The 24,650-nt window shown below is 47.2% G+C and overlaps 1 protein-coding gene across 1 annotated transcript in view; it reads right to left on the bottom strand.

Annotated features, from left to right (window-relative positions):
- Positions 1-22,771, bottom strand: part of RPS20 (ribosomal protein S20) — a 28,513-nt gene extending 5,742 nt beyond the window's left edge. The window contains exons 1-2 of the mRNA XM_033934169.1: positions 22,620-22,771; positions 1,436-1,535 (exon numbers count right to left, since the gene is read on the bottom strand). Coding sequence (XP_033790060.1) covers positions 1,436-1,535; positions 22,620-22,622 — 103 coding nt within the window. The 5' untranslated portion in view covers positions 22,623-22,771. The remainder of the gene's footprint in view (positions 1-1,435; positions 1,536-22,619) is intronic.
- Positions 22,772-24,650: the final 1,879 nt, after the last annotated feature.

Here is a 24,650-nt window from a genome sequence, read left to right as displayed (position 1 = left end):
GTTGTTTGGTGGCAGGAGGGAGTGGGCCTCCTTCCTTCCTTTTGGGATTTAGGGGGCATGGTATGGGGGTGTTCTGCATGGCATAAGGGATTCGGCATCCCTCCTAACATTTGTTTTGGGTTCGGGGGAAGGGGTGGACAGTGGCTCGGGGGTGCCTAGGCCACGTTTGTCGGGGTCACTGGGGAGGGCCATCGTCACCTTTTTTTTTAAAATGGGGCAGATATTTTGTGTGTGTAACACAAGCAAACTATATGTGTCCTTAAAAAAAATATTAAAAAAAACAACAGGTAGATCTGTCGGTGTAACAGTTACCAACAGGTCTAGACAAGTCAGTTTTTATGATTGCTAAAACCCTTTTTTGGGGGAATAGCCAAGCGATGTTAGTGCATCAATTGCTTGGCTATTTTGCATGGGGTTTTAGCTAATTTGCATGGCCAGATCGGAAAATGGGTGATCGAGAGGAAAAACATGCAGTGGGCTGTTTTGTGCATCAGGTCAATAACAGCAATAGTCACTAAAGCTGTGAAAACAGGTTTAGCAACTATCACTGACTTTAGTGCATCTAGTCCTATATCTTCACAGGTATTCTATTGGTGAACCTTACACTTTACCAAAGTTGGCTTGAGTCACGTAAGATTCAGCATACTAAAAGTTTCATCAAAATCCATGATGATGAGGTGGGACACTTTTCTAAAATTAAACTAATTAACATAAAATGTCTCCAATACTCCTCCTTCCCCAAAGAGCTCTCTTCCTGGATTTGTGTGTTGGTCCCTCTTCCAAGAATACTGTATCTGTATCGCTAGTGGTGTAGGATAGAAGCAATCCCCACAATAGGTCCTCAGTCAACATGGCTGTGGGGATTCCTGGCTAGCTGCACCACCAATGAATCAATAGAGGGGGCCTGCATAGCACATTTTGGACACTGGCATTTTCAGCTAAATCTTAAACAAGGCCGAATACCAATTTTGGGCTGGTTTTGGCACCGAAACTGAAATTCAGCCAGCCTCTTAAGCAGGGGTGTCAAAGTCCCTCCTCAAGGGCCGCAATCCAGTCAGGTTGTCAGGATTTCCCCAATGAATATGCATGAGATCTATTTGCATGCACTGCATTCATTGTATGCTAATAGATCTCATGCATATTCATTGGGGAAATCCTGAAAACCCGACTGGATTGCGGCCCTTGAGGAGGGACTTTGACACCCCTGCTCTAAAGGAAATACTATAAACAGAATAAGAACTCACTAATTTAGGGGAGAAATAATGAATACTTGCTACAATATCTAATCCAATTTTCACTACCACTGCTATGCAAAAACAGCCATTACTGATACACAGGTTCCCCTAAATCAAATTCTACCAATTCACTGTGCTTAGTATTCTTCAACTGAGGAATTGAATCTATTTGCATTTTTCTCCAGGCAAAAGCATCTTACCCTTCTCAAGAGACTTTACATTGCGACTTGTCAGGGTGATTCTAATCCGATGGATGGCAACCTCTTGTTCCACAGGTGCTTTGCCAGTATCTTTAAAAGCCTACAACATTAAGATAATACAATGAATACAAGGACTGGGGAAAAAAAAAAAGCTAGCATTTTATTTTCCAGACACCACCAAGTCAGAAGAATGTAAATGCAGGTCACGGGATAGAGCACAATTTATCTCAGAGATACCCAACAAGAAAAATCAGTATGAAGCAGGGGCATAGCCAAAAGTTGATTGGGGAAGCAGACAAGGATGGACTGGAGGGGGCAAGCATTTCTTCTCAACCCCCTACCCCTACTACAAACATTGCCAAACTCTACCATCATACCTTTTGCTAGCGGGAATGCGAGAACCCTGCCAGCTGAAGTTTCCATGCTGGCACCCACACAGCCTGAGCAAAAGTCAGCAGGTTGCTCCGGAGCCTCAGACACCCAGCACTTCCACGCATGCTTAAATATGTGAACTGAGTATGCACAGAAGTGCTGGGTGTCAGAGGCTGGAGCAACCTGCCAACTTCTGTTGTTTAAGCTATACAGTCAGGGCTCCAGCAGGGAAACTCTTCAGGGTTATTCCATGTCAAGTGATCAAGGGCTCCCTGCATGACAATCACAGATTTTGATAAAACTTTATGCACAAAGTCCCACATGTATCAAACGAACTTTGGTAAAGTTTTAGTTTCGCCTGTGGAATATTCGTGGAGATATAGCCATTTGTTTGACCCCATACTGCAATGACATACAGTACGACAGTGACATTCTGACAACTTTGAGACACAATATCTCACGAGCTATGTTTCCAAAAAAACTGAAACTTAGCTACCCTGCACAACTTTTGGAGCTCTATTCAGTGCTACCAATAATAATTTTTGTCGAGCACTGAGTGAATGGCTGAATTACAGTAAACTTGGCCGAAAAAATTAGTGCTCCAAAAAAAGTCAAAGTTTGACATTACTTAGCTCCCACAATAATTGAGTAATAAATGCGAAATTTGGCGCATAATGTCTCAGTACAATGTTGTTTTCAAAAGTACAATTTCAACCTCCAAGCTCTTTCCATTAGTTTACAAATTAAGTGTAAAGTTGCTAATTTGTGTAAAAAGGCCAAAAATAGGGTATTTTCAGCCTGCTTTTACAGAAAAATACCTTTCAGAAACTCTTTCAAATCAGTCTCATTAGAAAGAGCATATTTCAAACCCCCTAGAAAAGTGGGCTTCATTTTTCAACGCAGGTTAACAATGCCCGAAAAAGGGGGACAAAGTTGGGAGATGTCACCATGGCAATGGCCTACGTTTCAACTTACAATTATGTCACTTTTCACACTGTTTTTCCCTGTTTATTTTTACTCAAGCTTTGGGTACAATTATAATGTTCTTAATGATTATTCCTAACTAGAAATTGAGGTGATCATTTTGTTGCATGCAGATCATAAATTGCAACTTGTTTTCTTTTTCAGATCCACATTATTATTAATTCAGTTTAAAATGGATGCCAACGAATCGACTAATAATAATCCTTTTCTGCCAGACTGTGCCATTGGGCAAAAATTGTTGTCAAAGTGTCATGACGGCACATTTTATTCTAAAAAATGTGGGCTCATTTTTTTACATAATTTGTCAACCGATGAAAAATTGCTTATCACTCGGCGCTCTGAAGTTGAACTGATGGATAAAGACCAAATCTGCCTCCACCACAAAGCAAAGTATCTCGACAAATACGAATTAAAGCAAACATCGTGTTGTAATCCATTTGAAAAGAAAAATCACATTGTTCAAAGTGGATTGTTAAAAGTCGATCTTGCCATGTCTAATGATTTTAGAAAAGTGGCAAAAATAAATATCAAGCCAGGTCAGAAACTTTGCAGTAGGTGCAAAGCCCAATACGTTTCAATGAGTGAAGCTACTGCAGCATCTTCATCTTCAGACGATTTTGATATCAGCATCTCCGATGCAGTTGATCAAAGCTTGACTGCTTTAGGAACCTCTCCATTGAAAATTCGAAGGTTAGCTAGTAGAGATAAAGCCGGCTATGTGATACGAAAAATTGAACGTGTGCAGAATGTGATATCCAAGAAGATTACATCTGCTGCTGCAGTTTCAGCTGAAGAAGTTGGGCCGTCTCATCAGTCTGTAGAATGCAAGTTATGTGAAGATTACACTGACCTCATTGAAGAAATGAAAACGAAAATTGCAATATCCAACAGGTCAATGAAAGTTCAATTATTGACGATGGCCCCAAAAAGTTGGTCAATAAAGGAAACAGCAATGAAGTTTGGCGTTTCAGAGCACATGGTCAGAACAGCCCAAAAAGTAAAGAAAGAGAAAGGCATTTGTTCTATACCTAATGCAAAAATTGGCAAGTCCCTTCCAAAAGAAATTGCAAATATAGTTCAAGATTTTTACGAAGACGATGAATTCAGCAGAATATGTCCTGGCAAAAAAAGATTGCATTTCAGTCCGCCTCAATGGTTTAAAAATACAAAAGCAAAAGCGGCTGCTGTTGTGTAATTTAAAAGAGCTGTACGTGGCGTACTTTAACAAATACGGAACTGAAATTGGTTTTTCCAAATTCTGTGAGCTCAGGCCAAAGTGGTGTGTAACCTTTGGTGCATCAGGTGCACACTCCGTGTGTGTCTGCACGATACATCAAAATGTAAAGCTCATGCTACAAGGCGCCAATGTCAAAGAGAACTACAAAGTTCTTATGGAAAAAACTGTGTGCGACCTAAATGTCAAGGACTGTATGCTACAACAATGTCAAAACTGCCCTGGTGAAGAAGCATTAACAGCATACCTGGAAGAAATATTCAAGAATTTAGATCCAGAAGAATCAATAGAATTTAAGCAATGGGTTCACGCTGACCGTGAAACATTAGAAACAAGCGTACTAACCATGGACAACTTTATTGAAAGACTTACAAGCAAGATTTGGAAGTTGACAAGCCACCATTTCATTTCAAAACATCAAAGTGAATATTTGAAGATGTTGAAGACAGGCTTAAAAGAAACGGAAATGATCGTTTTGATGGATTTCGCTGAAAATTACTCATTTGTTGTACAGGATGCCGCCCAAGGCTTTCACTGGGAAAATTCACAAGCTACGGTACATCCTTTTGTTGCATATTACCTCAATGAAGTGGGCACATTGCAAGTTGTAAACTGTTGCATTATTTCTGATCATATGCAACATAAGCTTCTCCCCTAGCCCTCCTCTTCCCCCAACACCCCTCAATCTCCCCCTTGCGAACCCAGTTTTGGTCTCCCCTTCACACTAGCCTCTCAGAATCTTTCTCCCCCCTCCTGACCAGGCCAACATTTCCAACATGACCAGCATCACTCATAATCTTCCCGCCTTTCTCCTCCTCTATTTGCTTAGCACAAGAGGCTGTCCTAGCATTCGAACCTATTTCAACCTACACCACTTGGACTAGAATCCCCGGTCCTGACAAATTCCTCCGCCCTCATCGACTTATACACGATTGCACAGAAGCAGGTCCTTTCCCAATTCCTGTGATCAATACCACCCACCACCCGCCTAGACCAACTCCTAAAAGAAAACGATCTCTAAAATATCTGCAACGTACGATACCCTCCTGCCCCCCACAACAATCCATTCTTCCTTGTGCCTACTTGAACATCCGCTCAGCTAGAAATAAGGCCCAGCTCATCAAAGACTGGCTGGAAGAAACTCGCTTAGACATTGTCCTCCTAACCGAAACATGGCTCATTTCCGACCAGGACCCCATCATAGGGGACATTCTCCCTCCACACTACAAAATTATCACTCTCTCAAGAAATTCAAAAAGAGGAGGTGGCCTCGCTATCATTCTCCATAATCACCTTCACTTCCATGTCCTAGACTCTAAATCAACCAAGGACCTAGAAATCCTCACCTGCAAAATTTCCAAAACAGACTGTATAGATAACCTAATCGTCACGCTATTCTATATACCCCCTAATAAATGGAATCAAGCAAAAGATGATTTCTACGAGCACCTTCTTGCGAACTCGTCAGCAGGTACCTACAATCTCTTAGCAGGAGACATCAACCTACATCTAGAACAGAAAGAGAACCCAAATGTCGCAGACCTTTTCTCCTTCCTCACGACACTAGGCTTCTCCAATCCCCCCCAAACCACAACCCATAACAAAGGCCACCACCTCGACCTCATCACCTTTCTCTCCAATACCAACACCACTCCCAATATAAGTCTCTCAGACCAAACCTGGTCAAATACCCCCTGGTCTGACCACCTCCTGTGCAATTTTGAACTAGCCTGGCACAAAAAACAACCTGACAAAAAGCCTAACCCCATCCATACAAAGCAATTCATCTGGACAAGAGAACATCTTAATCCAGCAGACTTCTGGTCACACTACACTCTCATCTCCGACTCCGACGTAGACCCCAACTTCCACCTAAATTGGGAAAAATTTAGCGACCAGGTTCTTAACACCACTGTCCCTCTTAAACTTCGCTCGAAAACTCTTCGCCCCTCAAACAGCTGGTTTGACGCGGACCTCCTGACCATAAAACGAGAAGTCCGGAAACATGAAAGAATCTGGCGTAAATCAGGGACTGATTTAGACAGACTTACCTGGCGACTGAAAGTCAAAGAATACAAAAAACAGATCATCGATAAGCGCAGTAAACACTACTCCCAACTAATAAACTCCCCTTCTCTAAACAGCAAAGCACTTTTTAGACTAGTTAACTCTCTATTCGACATAGACTCTCACAAACGCCCCACCTCCGACCTCCCTCCCTCCGCAATCACTCTAGCCGACCACTTCGCGAACAAAATCCACACTCTAAAACTGTCTCTTTCAGCTCACAGCCCCGATCCCCCACTCAACCTACGCGCAGCAGACACAGAAGGTTCAATAGCCGACATGTCCTGGACCTCCTTTGTAAATCCTGACTGGAATCTATTCCTCGAACTTTATTCTAAATACGCCAATTCCAACTGCCTATTAGACACTTGTCCTCCCACCATCATGAAATGCGCCCCCCCATCATTCAAAGCAGAACTCTTCAATTGGGTATCTCTATGCCTGTCCACTGGACACTTCCCGTCCGAACTTGGCCACATCCTCATTTCCCCTATCCCTAAACAACCCAAGGAGCCAATCTCTTCCATCACCAACTACAGACCCATCGCCAACATACCACTCTTCCAAAAACTCATGGAAGGTCTTGTCAACAACAACCTTACGAATTACCTCGACAAGTACAATATTCTTCATGACTCCCAGTCCGGTTTCCGCCCAAATCATAGCACCGAAACCGTCCTAGCTGCCCTGACAAATTACCTCCTCCACCTGTTCTCACTGGGTAAAAGCGCTCTGATACTTCAATTCGATTTGAGTAGTGCCTTCGACCTGGTCGACCACGACATTATGCTCAACTGCCTTGACTCCATCGGCATCTCCGGTCAGGTAATAGATTGGTTCACAGGCTTCCTAACCAACCGTACCTACCAGGTCCACAGTAATGGAGCCTTCTCCCACCACTGGCGTAACCCTTGTGGAGTCCCACAAGGCTCTCCCCTATCCCCCTCCCTATTCAATATTTACTTGACCCCTCTGGCACGAAGCCTAGCAAACTCTAACCTAAAATCGTTCATATATGCAGATGACATCACCATCATTGTTCCCATTACCTCACTCACTCCAGAAATGGAAAAACTCATCGCATCCATCCTCACCAAGTTAGAACTGTGGACCTCAAAACTCAAATTAAAATTGAACTCTGAAAAAACCAAAATCTTCCTAGCGAGTCCCAACCACAAATTAACAAACACTTCCCTCAGATTGAATGGGCTAGATTACCCTATCTTACCCACCATAAAAATCCTTGGAGTCATCCTGGACCGCACCCTAACCTTCGATGACCATACCAGTGCCCAGGTGAAAAAATGTTTCTGTACCCTCTGGAAACTGCGCACCATCAAACGTTACTTCGACCACCAAGCCTTCCGTCTACTCGTCCAATCTCTGGTATTAAGCATATTAGACTACTGCAACATTATTTACCTGGGATCCTATAAAAATACCATCAAACGTCTTAGAACAGTCCAAAATGCGGCCGTCCGCCTCATCTATGATCTCAAAAAATACGACCATGTTAGCCCCTACTACACCAAACTCCATTGGCTCCCAGTAGAGGCAAGGATCATCTTTAAGTTCGCCTGCCTCTGTTTCAAAACTCTAACAGGATCTTCCCCAATCTACTTGTCTGAGCACCTTGAAATAGCAGGCCCCTCTCGCACACGAAACGCCCACCTATTCACCTTTCCCTCCCTAAAAGGCTGCCTCTACAAGAGATTCACTGATAGAACCCTAGCATTCCAAGCGGGCAAATGGAACAATTGCCTTACCGCCCTCATCTCCAACTCTCCACCCTACCACCTGTTCAGGAAGTCACTAAAAACCTACCTCTTCGACAAATTCCGCTAACGCTGCCTTCCCCCCTTCCCTGCACCCTCCTGACCTCGACATGCCTCCATTCCCTCTGACTACGCCCCCCTCCCAAGCCACTATGGCCTCTCTTTCTCAAGCTCTGTTTTATCTAATTGCCCTGCCTTTTCATAGCCTCATATTTAACATCACTGTAAATGTACCACCGCTTTAACATGGAACATCGCTGTATACGTACAGTCTCTTCTTTAGTATATGCCTTTTTATTACTGCTATTTATGTAACATCTTTGTAAATGTAATAACACTGTAATATGTATCATCGCTGTAAATGTACAGTCTCTTCTATTGTTAACCGCATTGAACTTCCATGGTATTGCGGGATACAAGAATAAAGTTATTATTATTATTATTATGATACGATATCTGTACATGTGTTTATTCAAAAGTTGATCAAATTTTTGGTAACTCAAACAAACATTACCAAAATATACTACTTCAGTGACGGCTCAGCTGCACAATATAAAAACTACAAGAACTTTGTGAATTTATGCAATCACAGAAATGATTTCAACATTGAGGCTGAATGGAATTTTTTTGGAACTAGCCACGGAAAATCACCCTGCGATGGAGTTGGTGGAACAACTAAACGACTGGCTGCCCGGGCTAGCCTCCAAAGACCATCAACGGATCAAATATTGACGCCAAAGGATCTATTTAACTTTTGTGACCAAAATATACACGGAGTTAAATACATTTATGTTCCAAAAGAAGAAATTGAAGAAAGCAAAAAGTTTCAAGAAGAAAGATGGCATGAAAGCAGCACAGTAGCCGGTACCAGAGAGCACCACCAATTTGTACCAGTCGACTCAAACTCGGTTCGTGTCAACAAAGTTTCAAATGACACAATAAATTTTGTTGCCAAAATTTCTGATACTGCCATTCCAAATTTGAAAGTGTCCGAAATCTTTCCTGGTTGCTACGTTGCCTGTACTTACGATAATCAATGGTGGATAGGCAACGTTGTTGAAGTCTCAATTGAACAAAATGATGCATTGATAAAATTTATGCATCCTCACGGTCCAGCTCATTCGTTTTATTGGCCAGAAAGGCAAGACGTTTGTTGGGTTCCAGAGCAACACCTCATCTGCATGCTTTGTGCCCCTTCAGTTACATCATCCGGCCGCCAATATCAATTTCCAGAAACTGCACTGAAGAAAGTGGCTCAAACATTTAACATAATGTTATAAAGATTGCTGGCAGTTAAAATCAAAGTGGACTTCACTTCGGCTTGGGAACCATATAAGATACCCAATTTAGGCTTGGGAACCTAGGATAAGACACCCTAATCATTGGCTTTGGAACCAGAAAGATACCAACAAAAGGCTTTGGAACCTTGACAAAGAAACCAAATGCGAGGCTTGGAAACCTGGACGAAGTGGCCCACCCGTGGCTGGTATTGCACAGCTATCAGGCGTGACTCCTATGGCGATGGGGTTGCCAGTTCAAACTCTTGAACTGGTAGTGACAATGTCACCATGGACCAACGCAATAGAGTAGTAGTAATACTATGTCAATACAAAACTGTAACTTTAAAAATGACAGAACTATGTTGAAATAGAGGTTGTTGCCATGGCAACGTCTCCCAACTTTGTCCCCCTTTTTCAGCCATTGTTAACCTGCGTTGAAAAATGAAGTCCACTTTTCTAGGGGGTTTGAAATATGCTCTTTCTAATGAGACTGATTTGAAAGAGTTTCTAAAAGGTATTTTTCTGTAAAAGCAGTCTGAAAATACCCTATTTTTGGCCTTTTTACACAAATTAGCAACTTTACACTTAATTTGTAAACTAATGGAAAGAGCTTGGAGGTTGAAATTGTACTTTTGAAAACAACGTTGTACTGAGACATTATGCGCCAAATTTCGCATTTATTACTCAATTATTGTGGGAGCTAAGTAATGTCAAACTTTGACTTTTTTTGGAGCACTAATTTTTTCGGCCAAGTTTACTGTAATTCAGGCATTCAATCAGTGCTCGGCAAAAATTGTTATTGGTAGCAATGAACAGAGCTCAAAAAGTTGTGCAGGGTAGCTAAGTTTCAGTTTTTTTGGAAACACAGCTCGGGAGATATTGTGTCTCAAAGTTGTCAGAATGTCATTGTCGTACTGTATTTCATTGTGGTATGGGGTCAAACAAATGGCTATATCTCCACAAATATTCCACAGGCGAAACTAAAACTTTACCAAAGTTCGTTTGAGACATGGTGGACTCTGCATATGAAGTTTCATCAAAATCCGTGATGGTCATGCAGGGCACTTTCCAAGAATCTGATCACTTGACATGGAATGACCCTTCGGCCAGCAGGGCTTGAGCATCCCCATCAGTCATGTATTGACTGCCAATGTTAGTGGGGGCCCGAGCTGAACGTGGGGAAGGGCAGACTCCTAAGCACCCCCCCCTTCAACATACCTACGCCACTGGTATGAAGCAGGACGCAGCATCTTGTTCCAAATATAGATTATACAAGAGTAAATCAAAAAGACAAAATACATGTAACGGCTTTAATATAAGTAACTCTGAGCAATTGAGCATATCACTTTTCCACATAGTCCCCATGCAAGGTGACACATTTGTTGTATTGTTCAATTAACTTCTGCATTCCTGCTGAAAAGCTGTTTATTGGCTGCTCCCAAAGCCAGGTAAGCACCGCTTCCTTTACTTCATCATGCTTTGTCTTTTGCTCTCCAGGTCGCTGTGATGCACCTGTGTCTCTTTGCCAGTGACCATTCTCTCCATATTACTCAGATCTTCTTCCAACCATCTCAGACCTGGGTCGTAACCTCCACATGCTGCTACTTGTGCAGATCAGTAAGCTGTTTGGGAATCCATCATGCTCAGACGTTCCTGCATCCCAAGTCATCATGCATTATGGCAAATGCAGATTCATAGATACCCAAATTTGCAGTCAATTGAGGCACTGTTATCCGTGTCTTCTCTAATCACTTGGCATCCACCTTGTCAATGTGGTTTTGTGTGCAAATGTTGATGGGCGACAAGAACGACCTTCATCAGTTACACCTATTCTTCCTGCTTTAAACCTTTTTACCCACTCAAACCTTCTGTGATTCATTGTGTTATGTCCATACTGAATCAATATACAATGGTAAGTTGTCCTCTGCACAAAGAAAGTGCACTACTGCGTGTTCTTCAATGGTGCAATCTTGCAATAAAGCGTTCATGTTTCTGACTTCGTGTCTGCCACATGACTAAAGGCTGAGCGCTGCGCTGTACGTGGACAAACTATCCAACAGGTGATGTATGAGTATCTATGCTGCATTTCGCTAGCTTTGTTCCAGTTATCGCATAATTTAATAATTGCATTTAATTTCTGATTTGTTGAAATTTTTTAAAACTATTTTTTACACAATCTGTACTTTTGATGTAATTAAAAAATGAAATCCCAATTGAAATAGCAAAAGTCTGACTACACACAAAAAAGGGAAAGAAAGTCACTTGAGTAAGATCAAATTTACATGGGGGAAACATATAGGAGCTCCTCGCAGACCAGAATGTTCAGTCCGGTGCTTCCAAGCTCATACCTTCAGCTGAAGAAACGAGCCACCTTTTTGTTGAAGGCTGAGGCCAAGGACAAGAGGTTGAACCTCAGGTGCCCCCAGCACCTGACTATGCTGTTGAAGGCCTCCCGAGAGGCCACTCCCTGGGATCCAAGGTCTGCCGACTTAGAAGTTCGCCTGTATATTCTCTACTCCGGCTACGTGAGCTGCTGAGATAGCCAAGAGATGGGATTCCACAAACCCATGCTGCTCCTTGTGACCATGGGCAAGTCACTCAATCCTCCCTAGGCCCCAGAAACATTAATCGATTGTGAGCCTGCAGGACAGAAAGGGAAAAATGCTTGAGTACCTGAATAAATTCATATAAACCATTCTGAGCTCCCTTGATAAATAAATCAGAGCAGGCAAACTTCCAAGCTCTGTGGTGCACTCCTAGTGCCTCCTTGCCTGTTTACATAAGCTACTGTAGTTGCGTTGTCTGAGAAGACGTGGACTGCCTTTCCTTCCAGGGTGCTGCCCTGGGCTTGCAGAATGCACCATATCAATCTCAACTCCAAGTGGTTATCAACACTTTCTCTGAGATGGGGACCACCGCCCTTGCATTGGACATCCCTTGCAATGAGCTCCCCAGCCGAAATGACTGGCATCCATTGTCAGAACTGTCCACTGGGAGATGTGTAGCGACATTCCCCTGTTCAAGGACTATGACTCCAGCCACCAGTCCAGGCTGCTCTATGCCTTGCCTGACCAGGGCAGTGGGAGGTCCAGGGCATCCACTAGGCATGTCACAAAGCTGGCATGAATCCAAAGTATCTCTACCTGAGGAGTCCATCCATATTGTTTCTTTCAAAATTAGGGGGTATAATGGAGGCTTTTAAAACAAAATTGGGAAATCCAAGATGGCTACCATGATAGTGATTCTAGCACCTAAAATGGCCCGTGGAGGGAAAAAAAAACCTCAAAAAATGCAGGGAATGTGTTTTGGGAGATGGGAGACCTGATCCCTCACACTGTCAAAAATTACTTTTTAAAGACCCCTCCCCCCAATTTTCCTCATAGGCCGCAATAGCCTTACTCACTGTGCATGCATCTGTTTTGGAGCTGCATAAGGAACCTCTGATCAGAGGTGAGAAGGCTTTTGCCTCAGGCAAGCCTGGAGTCCAACAGATGGCTTGTTTCTTCAGACTGCCATCCGGTCCCCGAAGTGAAAACGGACCCGCAGATCCCCACTGTCGTAGGAGGTACACAGTTGGCTCTGATCTTGGATAAAACCACCAAGGGCCCTATTTAGTCTGCGCTCAAGCCCATTATGGACAGAACCTGGTGTGAGATTGCTCTCAAGGGTACAGACTAGTACAGCACAGTTACTTACCGTAACAGGTGTTATCCAGGGACAGCAGGCAGATATTCTCACATGTGGGTGACGTCATCCACGGAGCCCCAGCGCGGACAGCTTTTCAAGCAAACTTGATTGAAGTTTCAAGTTTGCACACTGCACCACGCATGTGTGTGCCTTCCTGATCCACTAGAGGGCGCATACCCTCCTCATGGTCCTCAGTTCAGATAGCTAGCAAAGAAGCCAACCTCGGGGAGGCGGGCGGGTTGTGAGAATATCTGCCTGCTGTCCCTGGATAACACCTGTTACGGTAAGTAACTGTGCTTTATCCCAGGACAAGCAGGCAGCATATTCTCACATGTGGGTGACCTCCAAGCTAACCAAAAAAGGGATGGAGGGAAGTTGGCAATTCAAGCAAACAGATTACTCAAAACCGACTGGCCAAACCGGCCATCGCTCCTGGACAGAGTATCCAGGCAGTAGTGGGAGGTGAAAGTATGAACCGAAGACCAAGGGGCAGCCTTGCAAATCTCCTCGATAGGCGTCGACCTGAGGAAAGCTACAGAAGCCGCCATCGCTCGGACATATGTCCCGCAACTTGACCATGCAGCTCGAGACCAGCCTGAGCGTAGCAAAAGGAAATACAAGCAGCCAACCAGTTGGACAAGTTGCGCTTGGAACTGGGCGTCCCAACCGATTAGGGTCGAGGGACAAAAACAATTGAGGAACCGTCTGAGGAGACTGAGCGCGTTGAAGATAAAAAGTCAACGCCCTCTTACAGTCAAGTGTGTAAAGCGCCACCTCGCCCGGAGGCGAGTGGGGCTACAGGAAAGAGACCAGAAGAACAATGAAATGAGGGAGCGGAAAGTCCGAAACCACCTTGGGCAAGAACTGGGGTTGAGTACACAGAACCACCGTGCATGAAAAAATACAGGAAAAGACGGGTCCGCAAGCAAAGCTTGTAGCTCACTGACTCGCGAGCAGACGTGAGAGCAACCAGGAATACCACCTGCCTGGTGAAATAATTCAAAGAGCTCTAGCAATGGAATCAATAGAGGTAGCACCAATTGAGTCAGGACACACAAAGATCCCAAACCACCGGAGGGGCTTTGAGCGGAGGAAGTACATTGAAGAGATCCTTCATAAAGCGGGGAACCGTCGGATGGACGGAGAGCAGCGTCCCATCAAGCGGCCGATGACCGGCAGCAAAAGCACAGAGGTGGGCTCGAATAGATGTCAATTCGAGACCAGACCGAGACAAGAGAAACAGATAAACCAGCACTGAAGGCAAGGAGACAGAGAGCGGATCCATGCGGTGCTCAGCACACCACGCAGCAAATCAGGACCATTTCTGGGAATAGCATTGCCGAGTGGAGATCTTTCGAGAGGCCTCGAAAACACCCCCACCGACTTGAAACAGAAGGAGGGAGGCACGTTGCGAGGAACGAAGCTGATAAGAGTAGAGACTGCAGAATGGAATGCAATAGAAACCTCAACTCTGAGACAGCAGAGAAGTGAACAGAGGTAGGAACAGAGGCTCCCTGACATGCTGGAGGAGCCGGGAGAACCGCAGCTGCCAGGGCCACCGAGGAGCCATCAAGATCATGGTGGCGCAGACCGACAGGAGGAGTAACAAAGTAAGGGAAGGGAACCCATAGAGGAACCTGCCCATCCAATCGAGAAGGAAAGCATCCACCTCGATGCGAACCCTGGGAGAACATCCTCGAGCAAGATCGAGGCAACCAGTGAGTGAGGGGCAAAGCGAACAGAACTACCTGTGGGGTTCCCCACCAGGCAACCACATGCCGCAGAGTCTGAGAATGGAGCGACCATTCATGCGGCTAAAAAGGGGTGACGCAACGTGTCCACCAGACAATGCTGCACGCCCCGAAAACACACCGCCCAAAGAAAGAAGTAGCGGGGTGACGTCCCCTGCCAAAGACGAAGGGCTCGCCTGCAAAGTAACAGGGAACCTTGTCCACCCTGGCTTGGTCACAGGATACATCGCCCCCGGGATGACGGGACTCACCAGGACCCCGCAATCCATCGACCAATAACGAAAATCCGTCCCGGCATTGAAAATGGCCCGGAGCTGCAGCAGATTGATGTGGCTGCGACGGTCCTCACCCGACCAAAGAATCCGATCCAAGCGCTGGGAAGCGGGATCCCTATCCTGCCATCACTGAAAAGCTCGGGTGCAGTGGGGAACACGAAGAGGAAACCAGGCGAACATCGGGACATGAACCGTGGAGACCCAAGATCCCAAAGTATCAGCTCGGCCGAGGTCGAAAACCGCTGAGTCACCAGCTGACTCAGGCGCAGACAGGCGGCCTGCCGAGGCAGTGGCCGAAAAGACCGGAGGCGGACCGAGGACAGAGGGACCATCGTCCGGTATAAACAGACAAGGCCCTCTCCATGAGGTCGAGACAAGAAGGAGCGCAGACAAACTGGGTCCAGGTCCGCCCAGACGGACTCCCGAGACCGGGGCGGACAGAGACTGAAACGCTCCCAGATCAGAAACTAGTGCAGGTCCCGAAGGGCCCGGACCAGACGTAGCCCGGAGGATGGGAAAGCCCAACCGACAGAGGCGAGGCTAAACTCCCAGTGCGGAGACACGGTGACACCCCTCCCGAAGGGAGGGGAGGAATCCCCAGAAGAGAGCAGCCCGGAGGCTATGCGAGAATAGTCCAAAAGACGGCCAGGAGTCGCCGAAGCCGGCTGGACCCCAACCCGAAGCCGCTGCAGCTATAGCGACTGCCGCGCAGGAGGCCGAGATAACCCAAGAAAGGTATCCGGAGGGCCCCTCCGGAGAAAGAGTCAAAACCACCAAGGAAGAAGGGATTCAGCTGAAGGCGTCCCGATAGGCGAAGGACCGGTCGCGGTCTGAAAGGTGGTTAGTGGCTTCGGCAAGAGAGGCCTCAAGGAACGCAGTACTCACGCAAGGAAAGGAGGTGAGACGAACCTGGAGGGTCCACAGCCCCACTCTGCCCCAAGCGAGATGACGCATGGCGGGAGCAATAGAGCGGGAGCAGGGAGAGAGTCTCCACCAGGAAACCAAACTCCGCACCACAACCAAATAGGAGCCGGAGACGCCGAGGCACAGAGCCACAGACGAAGTCGAGGCACGAAGCCCCTGTCAAAACCGGGGCGCAAACCCGCAGTCGACGCCGAGGCCCAAAACCCCAGTCGACTCCGAGGCACAAGGCCACAGTTAACCCAAGGGCACAAAGCCCCAAGCGACACCCAGTCACAAAGCTTCAGTTAACGGCGAGGCACGAAGCCTCGGTCGCCAGCCGACGATGAGGCCCCCCAGCCTCAGTCGACGCCGAAGCACAAGCATTAGGCGACGCGGAGCAATCGGCTCAGCCGACGTCGAAGGTACAAAGCATCCATCGATGCCGAGACACCAAGCCCCGGTTGACATCGAGGCAGCAAACCTCAGCCGCAGTCGACGTCAAGGCACAAAGCCTCAGACGATGTCGAGGCACAAGTCTCAGGAGACGTCACGCCGGCGCCCAAGCCTCCGACGCCGCCGAGATACAAAGCCTCAGACGACGTCGAGGTACCAAGCCTCAGTCGACGCCGAGGCACCAAGCCTCAGTCGACGCCGAGGCACCAAGCCTCAGTCGACGCCGAGGCACCAAGCCTCAGTCGACGCCGAGGCACCCAGCCTCAGACGACGTCGAGGCACCAAGCCTCAGTCGACGTCGTCGAGGCACACAGCCTCAGTCGATGGCGAGGCACAAAGCCTCAGTCGACCTCGAGGCACAAGCCTCAGGCGACGTCAAGGCCGAAAGCCTCATTCGACGGCGAGGCACAAAACCTCAGTCGACCTCGAGGCACAAGCCTCCGGCGACGTCAAGGCAGAAAGCCTCAGTCGACGTCGAGGCACAAAGCCTCAGTCGACGTCGAGGCACAAGCCTCAGACGACGTCGGGGCACAAAGCCTTAGACGACGTCGGGGCACAAAGCCTTAGACGACGTCGGGGCACAAAGCCTCAGACGACGTCGGGGCACAAAGCCCCAGTCGACGTCCAGGCACAAGGCCTCCGTCGACGTCGAGGCACACAGCCTCAGACGACGTCGAGGCACCAAGCCTCAGTCGACGTCGTCGAGGCACACAGCCTCAGTCGACGGCGAGGCACAAAGCCTCAGTCGACCTCGAGGCACAAGCCTCAGGCGACGTCAAGGCCGAAAGCCTCAGTCGACGGCGAGGCACAAACCCTCAGTCGACCTCGAGGCACAAGCCTCCGGCGACGTCAAGGCAGAAAGCCTCAGTCGACGTCGAGGCACAAGCCTCAGACGACGTCGGGGCACAAAGCCTCAGGCGACGTCGGGGCACAAAGCCTTAGGCGACGTCGGGGCACAAAGCCTCAGACGACGTCGGGGCACAAAGCCCCAGTCGACGTCCAGGCACAAGGCCTCCGTCGAGGCACACAGCCTCAGACGACGTTGAGGCACAAAGCCTCAGTCGACGTCGAGGCAGAAGACTCAGCCGACGTCGAGGCACAAAGCCCCAGTCGACGTCGAGGCACAAAGCCTCAGTCGACGTCGAGGCAAAAAGCCTCCGTCGAGGCACAAAGCCCCAGTCGACGGCTAGGCACAAAGCCGCAGTCGACGTCAAGGCAAAAAACCTCAGCCGACGCCGAGGCACGAAGCTTCAGTCGACGTCGAGGCACAAAGCCTCCGTCGAGGCACAAAGCCTCAGTCGACGTCGAGGCACAAAGCCTCCGTCGAGGCACAAAGCCTCCGTCGAGGTCGAGGCACAAAGCCTCCGTCGAGGCACAAAGCCTCCGTCGACGTCGAGGCACAAAGCCGCCGTCGACGTCGAGGCACAAAGCCTCCGTCGACGTCGAGGCACAAAGCCTCGGTCGACGTCGAGGCACCAAACCTCAGTCGACGTCGAGGCACAAAGCCTCCGTCGACGAACGCAGCCTCAGTCGACGTCGAGGCACGAAGCCCCAGTCGACGTCGAGGCACACCGAAGTCGAGGTTCAGAAGTCGGCACCGTACCAATGAAACTGGTAAGAAAGGTGCAGCAGTACGCTCCATAAGGGCAACCTCGTGAAGAGTATTCCCATGAAAGGAGGCACGCATCGGAGGTCTCGTCGAGGCGGGCACGATCGCACTCGATGCCTGGAATGCCTGAGACTCAGCCGGTGGCGTTACCAAGGTAACGCACCTAGAAGAAGGAAAGAAAGAAAAACTTACCGGGGATCGAAGCTGCACAGTCCGATTCCAACGAAGGAAGAGGGTCCCGGCCATTCTGCTCACACAAGGTGAGCCCAGAGAGAGGCCAGGGAAGAAGAAAATACAGCTGCAGGCAAATGAGGCCTAGCCGCATGGCTGAGGCCCCAGAAAGGCCTGCCGGAGGAAAAACACAATAAAAAGTCCTTTTTTTTTTTTTTTTTTGAAACAAAGAAATACACGATCAATTAACAAACGCACAGCGACTCCTTAACAAAATAAAGAAGCCGCGGTGCCAGAAAGGCACTTAGAAGAACGCAGAGAAGAGAGACAGGGTCTTTCTGGCTCAGCGGAAAACTAAGAACTGAGGACCATGAGGAGGGTATGCGCCCTCTAGTGGATCAGGAAGGCACACACATGCGTGGTGCAGTGTGCAAACTTGAAACTTCAATCAAGTTTGCTTGAAAAGCTGTCCGCGCTGGGGCTCCGTGGATGACGTCACCCACATGTGAGAATATGCTGCCTGCTTGTCTCAAGGGTACAGACTAGTACTGCCTGATTCAGGGAAAAAAAATTGATTCAATTCAGCCTATTGAATCGATTTTTTGATTTGATTTTCCTGCCCAACTGGGTGTTTTTTTCATACATCCTGGTGGGTTTATTTTATAGCCTCTTCACCCCCTTTGCCCTCTCTTACCCATACTGGCACTGTGGTATAAACAAAAATAAACAAACAAAAAAGACTTTTCCTCTCTGTTAAATCCTAGCTTACGTTCGCGGTCTAATACCAGGTCTGGCAGGATACAAATTTCAAATCATTGTAATCACAAAACAGAAAATAAAATTATTTTTTCTACCTTTTGTTGTCTGGTCATTATTCATATTGTGTTGGTCCCAGCCTCTGCAACAAACGTCTTATGATAAGTCGCTTGCCAGGGTCTCTTGCCTCCCCAGGAGGTCTGGCATCTTTCTTTTTTTCATCTCCATCCCCGCAGCTGCAGCGATGGACCCCACCATCCCCAGATCCACCCATCTCTGCTTTTCTCAACTACCCTTTCATCCAGCATCTCTCTTCTGTGTCCCTGTCCCTATTCTCCTCTCCAGTACTGTCCCCGTTCCTATGCTCCTTCCATGCCCAGCATCTTATCTCTCCCCATATCCAGCTTCTTCTTTCTCTCTTCCTTACCTCTTGTATCCCTTTCCCCAGGTACAGGCTTTCTCCTATCTCTCCTGCCATCCTTCACCCTACCCACCTACTTTGGAGCAGTATTTGTCCCTCTTGTACCCTTCCCCTTGTGGTCTTGCATTTCTTCTCCCTCTCTCCTTTAGTCCAGCACCTCTCCTTTGCTTTCCTCCCTCTCCGTTTTGTTTGGGGATAGAGGGGTATAAATAGAGGATTACTGCACAGGTCCTGGACCTGTTGGGCCGCCGCGTGAGCGGACTGCTGGGCATGATGGACCTCAGGTCTGACCCAGCAGAGGCATTGCTTATGTTCTTATGTTCCCTTCACCCCAGGTCTGGCATCCCTCTCTTACTCCTTCCTCCTCCTCCCTCTGCACAGGCCTGCCTCCCCACCGCGAAGGAACTCTTCCTCCTCTTCTCTCTGCATAAGCCTGCCCCCCTGCCATGAAGGCACTCTTCGGCCTTTACCCCCCCAAAGGCCTGCCTCCCCTGCCGTGAAGGCACTCTTTTCTCCTGCTCCCCGTCGCAAAGGCCTGCACCCCTGCTGTGAAGGCACTAGTGCTATAGCGATCCCTGCAACTGCCCATCGTTCTCAGCGGCACGTTCTCCCTCCTTCCCCACGATCTACCAGCTCTCCCTTTCTCTTCTCAACTACCCTCCTATCCAGTATCTCTATCCCCCCACCATCCCTTGTGTCCAACTGCTCTCCCTTTCTGTTCCTTCCCTAAATCCCATTGTCCACCATCTATCTCCCTCTCCTGTTTTTAGATCCATTATTTCTTCCATTCCCCCCTCCATGATCTCTTCCAAGTACATCTCCCCTCTCCATAATCTCCACCAGGTTCATCTCCCCCCCTTCCACCAAGTTCATCTCTCCCTCTCCAGTTCACCAACTCCCCAATGCAAAGTTTGGCTGAGGGCGCCCCAGTCCCTGCTAATGAATGAAGAAGTGAGGTTCAGCTGCTCCCGGAGACTTCGTCACCTCCAAGTGTGGCTCCACCTGAGCTTCAGACACTCAACGCAGGGAGCCAGGACCTGAGGCCGCCCTTTCCTGGCCCCGCCCCATTCATGCACAAGGCAGCATGAGGGACAGAGAAGCCTGCGTCACTGTTGGAGGATTGGCGAACCGAACCAAGCCTGTCACTTACTCCAAGCGGCCCACACTTCCCTCCCGCTGCTCTTCTCAGCGCTCCTCTCGCGAGACCAAGACCACTTCCACCAGCGGTGCAGGACTAGAGCGGCAGGACGAACGGGAGCCAGCACGGGAACAGAGCAGCAGGACAGATGGGAAGGAGTCAGCCAACCAATCACCTTGCTGCCGCTGATCCGCTCGGCGCTCCCTTTGCCTAAGTCCTTTCTTCTGATTTAACTTCCAGTTTCACAAAACCAGAAATTACATAATATGGAAGAACTCTGGCAGCAGAGGGAAAGGCCGAACGGGTCTCTACAGCAAGTGGGATGATGAATCGGTGAGTTCGGTTTGCTTTTTTAAACAAATTTATTCGATTCAATTCATGCAAAGTGAATCGGTGAATCGATTCGAATTGGAAATCGGGCAGCACTAGTACTGACCCTGAGCTCTGAGAACTACTGATGCAGACTAGCCTCACAGTAATCATGCGATGCATATGCCTGTAGGCCACAGACCTCAGCCCTGAGAGTCTGTATCTTCTCACAGCAGATGTCCCGGGATGACCAGGATCCTCTGCAGCACTGAAAGCCTCCAACCACTGAAAGCCTCCAACTTAACGACTTTGTTGCAGATTTTAAAAACCTGAAAATAATATAAATTGAACTTGAGCAGAACAGGCTCCTTGCTTGTCGAGAGTAAGACGGGAGTGGGTGGGGGGATGCTCAATGGAAATCTTTATAGTGTGTCATCTGCATGGAGTACATACAAAAATAGACAGCTTTAAAATCAGGGTGGATTTGATTTAAATCCCTAGTCAGAAATTATTTAAATCATGGTTGTCTACAGGCTCATTCTTATGATCAGAATAGGCCAGTCAGTTCTTGATATATTGCTCAAACAGTCCACTACAGGCTGCTCTTGTGGAAGGTTAGCTTGGTTCCATCCATTCTTTTCAGACCTGCTGCTGCAAATTGTTACAGAAGTAATTAGCAATTTTAATGACATTAGTCTTTATTTCTGGAACACTGGCTAGGAGGTGCAGAAAATGAGTTCTGCAACCATATGTTATTAGCTTGGCATTCTCTTCATGTTCTTCTAAATTTATCGTCTTGGATACATTTGCAGCACTGCCTTGGACTAAACTATACTAGACATTTGATTTTTTGTTCACATTATAGCTTTTGCTGTTACTTCCTGTAAGCAGTCTGTTGTATGTGCATTTACTGAGGTATCAATTATTTCTGCAAGAAAGACAATTCCCATCAAGACTTTACCAAAAAATGTAAACGTTGCATGAATATACAACCTTATACTATATAATTAAAAACTAATCCTTATTCATGATGAATAGATTTTGGACTACATTATGTATCTTAAATAAAAAAACTATTTTTAGATAGATTTTACTCAGGAATGCATTTTATTTATTTTTTATCAAATTTAAAAATTTACTTTTTTGAATCATTTTTTATTTACCCGGTTTAACCTTCAGCCATGAACAGTGCCTTAACAAAAAGCATTGAGGTTGGCAAGCCTAGAAATGCAGTCTGAAATCAATAAAATATGGCAAGAAAAATACAGTACATATATTTCCCATCGTTTTGGATGCCACGCCTGGATAAATTACCAATACGTGTTTCAGATGACGGAACTCCAAAGGAGGCGCTCTTTGACAAGGTTCAAATACTATGGCAGGCGATGACAATAACTTAGGGAAACCAAGATCATACTCCACATACCCTGGCAGAAGAATTAAACTTACTACTGTCATGGTAAGCGCAAAACTAACTTACTGTTGCTTAGAGACATTGCCCCCGAAAGTTCCCTATATCACTGCAAAGACCCTGGAAGCTCCCACAGTCTGGACGCGCGAGAGGGGAGCCCAACACGGGAACTGTCAACCTCCCGTGGCGGACCCGGTCACACATCCCGGCCTGCAATATAGCGTCCTCTTCTCCGCAAGGGAACAGATGAATTGCCATACTGGGGCAGACCGAAGGTCCATCAAACCCGGTATCCTGTTCCCGTCAGTGGGCAACCCGGGTCCCAAGTTTCAATTGTTACGCGGCACTTCACCAGTAAACGCAGGCAGGAAAAGGCAAGGAGCTTTACGCGCGAAGGCTGCAAGCCAGCAACACTCGCGACAGCACCAGCAAACACGAGACGCTTCAAATTTGGTTGACGCGCCAAAGCGCGCGAGCGCAGCTCCTATACACCGCCCTCCCCCCCCCCCAATAGCGCCCCCGCGCACTCCTCAGCTCTCAACCACCCTTTTCCCTACCGCAGACTCCCTAAGGAGCCGGCGTTCTCACCATGGCCGAAAAGCAGCTTCCTGACCGACTTATTCGTCAACGGGGATTGGAAAGTCCGGCGCGAGCGAACAGCGGTGAGCCAGGAGAAGAGCAGACAACGCTCCTAAACCTTCAATTTAGAGAAAAGAGCGAGCGTGCTGTGGTCGGGCTTACTTATAGGTTCGGTTTGCGGCATGACATCACAGAAGAGCGCCGAGGACCTTGACTGAGAAGAAAGACAAGCCTACATGTCTGGCAAAAGCCGGGCATTCTGCGGCAGGGCGACACCTTGTGGTTGACTGATCGATGCCAACTTCGCAACTTGCTTGGTTAAATTAAATGGAGATGGATCAAAATCAAACTGTTGCCAATCTGCTTCGGAAAATAATATATATATATATTTTTTTTAAATTAATTTTGAAGTTTAATGCTATGCTACTTGAATAGTGCCTACGACATTTACTTCCTTCAAATGGAACTCACATTAATGCAATTGCTAAACTCAGTATCAGGACTAGTTTACCCCTCCTAGCTACCCCCAACGACAAAATCAAAGACACCACAATTCAAGTGAAAGGAACGGTTTTCCCCCTCGAATAAACCTTAAAAGTATTGGGAGTCACCCTAAACAAACATTTATCCCTAGAAAAACATACTGATATTACAGTCAGGAAAAGCATCTCTGTGCTCTGGAAACTCCGCACTATAAAAAAACACTTTGACGACACCTCATTTTGCCTGTTAGTACAATCCTCCATTCTAAGCATCCTAGACTACTGCAATATTATTTACTTGGGCTCCACGAAGAAAACCATCAGGAGACTGAAACTGATCCAGAACACCGCCGTCTGCCTTATATTTGGCTTGAACAAATGGGAACACATCACCCCTTTCTGTATTTGGTTTATCCCCGAGCTACCTCAACCCTCACTTCAACCTGAATTGCAACAATAAGAACTCCCGCAGAATCCATCTATTTGCCTACCCCTCCCTAAAACTATGCCACCTTCAAAAGGTTCCTCGACAAAACCTTCGCCTTCCAGGCAGCCAAACAGAACCCATGGCTAGCCCAAATTGTGCTCGAGGCCCCCACCTACCTCGACTTCAGAAAACTACTCAAAACTCATTTATTCCACGGACAGAACCCCTAATCCTTTTCTTCCACTTCTCTCACCCCTTCCACCAATGATCTGACCTCTCCTTTTACTCTTTCTTATTGTTCATTCCCAACCTGTTAACTCCAAGGACTTGTACATTCCTTTCATGCTTAACTTAACAACTTCGTTGCTTGTAAATCTGATTAATTGATGTGAACCGCCTAGAACTCCCTGGGTATGGCGGAATACAAAAATAAAGTTATTATTATTATTATTTACAAAACCGTAGCATGTTTTTTAGCGCTGGCCGCAGCGGTAACAGCTCCAATGTTCATATGAGCATCGGAGCTGTTACTGCCGCGGCTGGCACTAGAACTGCACTACGGTTTTGTAAAGGGGGGTTATTTTTTTTTTATTTGAATTTTAACTTTTTCAGAAGTAGCGCAATATGAGCTATATTCATTCATTATTGGTATTAACCCTATCTCCAAAGGGCTTACAATTTAAGGGATCTTTTTACTAAAACATTCTAGAATCTGGGTTTTAGCGTATTGTAATGCAGGATGTTCTCACACATTAAACCCAAATTCAAAGCAGCATGTTTTAGCTTTTATTGAAAAAATATTTTTATGCAGGTCATATGCTAATATAGCACATACTAGCTGCTGAGTTTAACATGGGAGCACTTAGGCACTGATTCTGCAAAGTGCGTCCTGATTGTAGGCAGCTGTAGGCGTCCTACAGTTGTCTAATCAGCCAATCTGGAGGCACATTTTCTAAAAAAAATTCTCCCCAGGCAGGCCGCCTATATTGAAGGCGCCTCTGGGAGCCTAGGGAGGCCCATAAGCCTGTCTAAGCTCGCCTAAGGCTAGGCGATAGCCTTAGGTGAACCTAGGCGGCCCTGCGCGTCTCCCTAGCAGAGCGGGAGATGCTTACAATGTAGGCTAGCAAAATG

This window comes from Geotrypetes seraphini, chromosome 2 (genome assembly GCF_902459505.1).
Source record: "Geotrypetes seraphini chromosome 2, aGeoSer1.1, whole genome shotgun sequence".
Lineage (NCBI taxonomy): Eukaryota > Metazoa > Chordata > Amphibia > Gymnophiona > Dermophiidae > Geotrypetes > Geotrypetes seraphini.
Note: the sequence above shows the minus strand (reverse complement) of the source record. Positions and strands in the feature narration are given on the sequence as shown.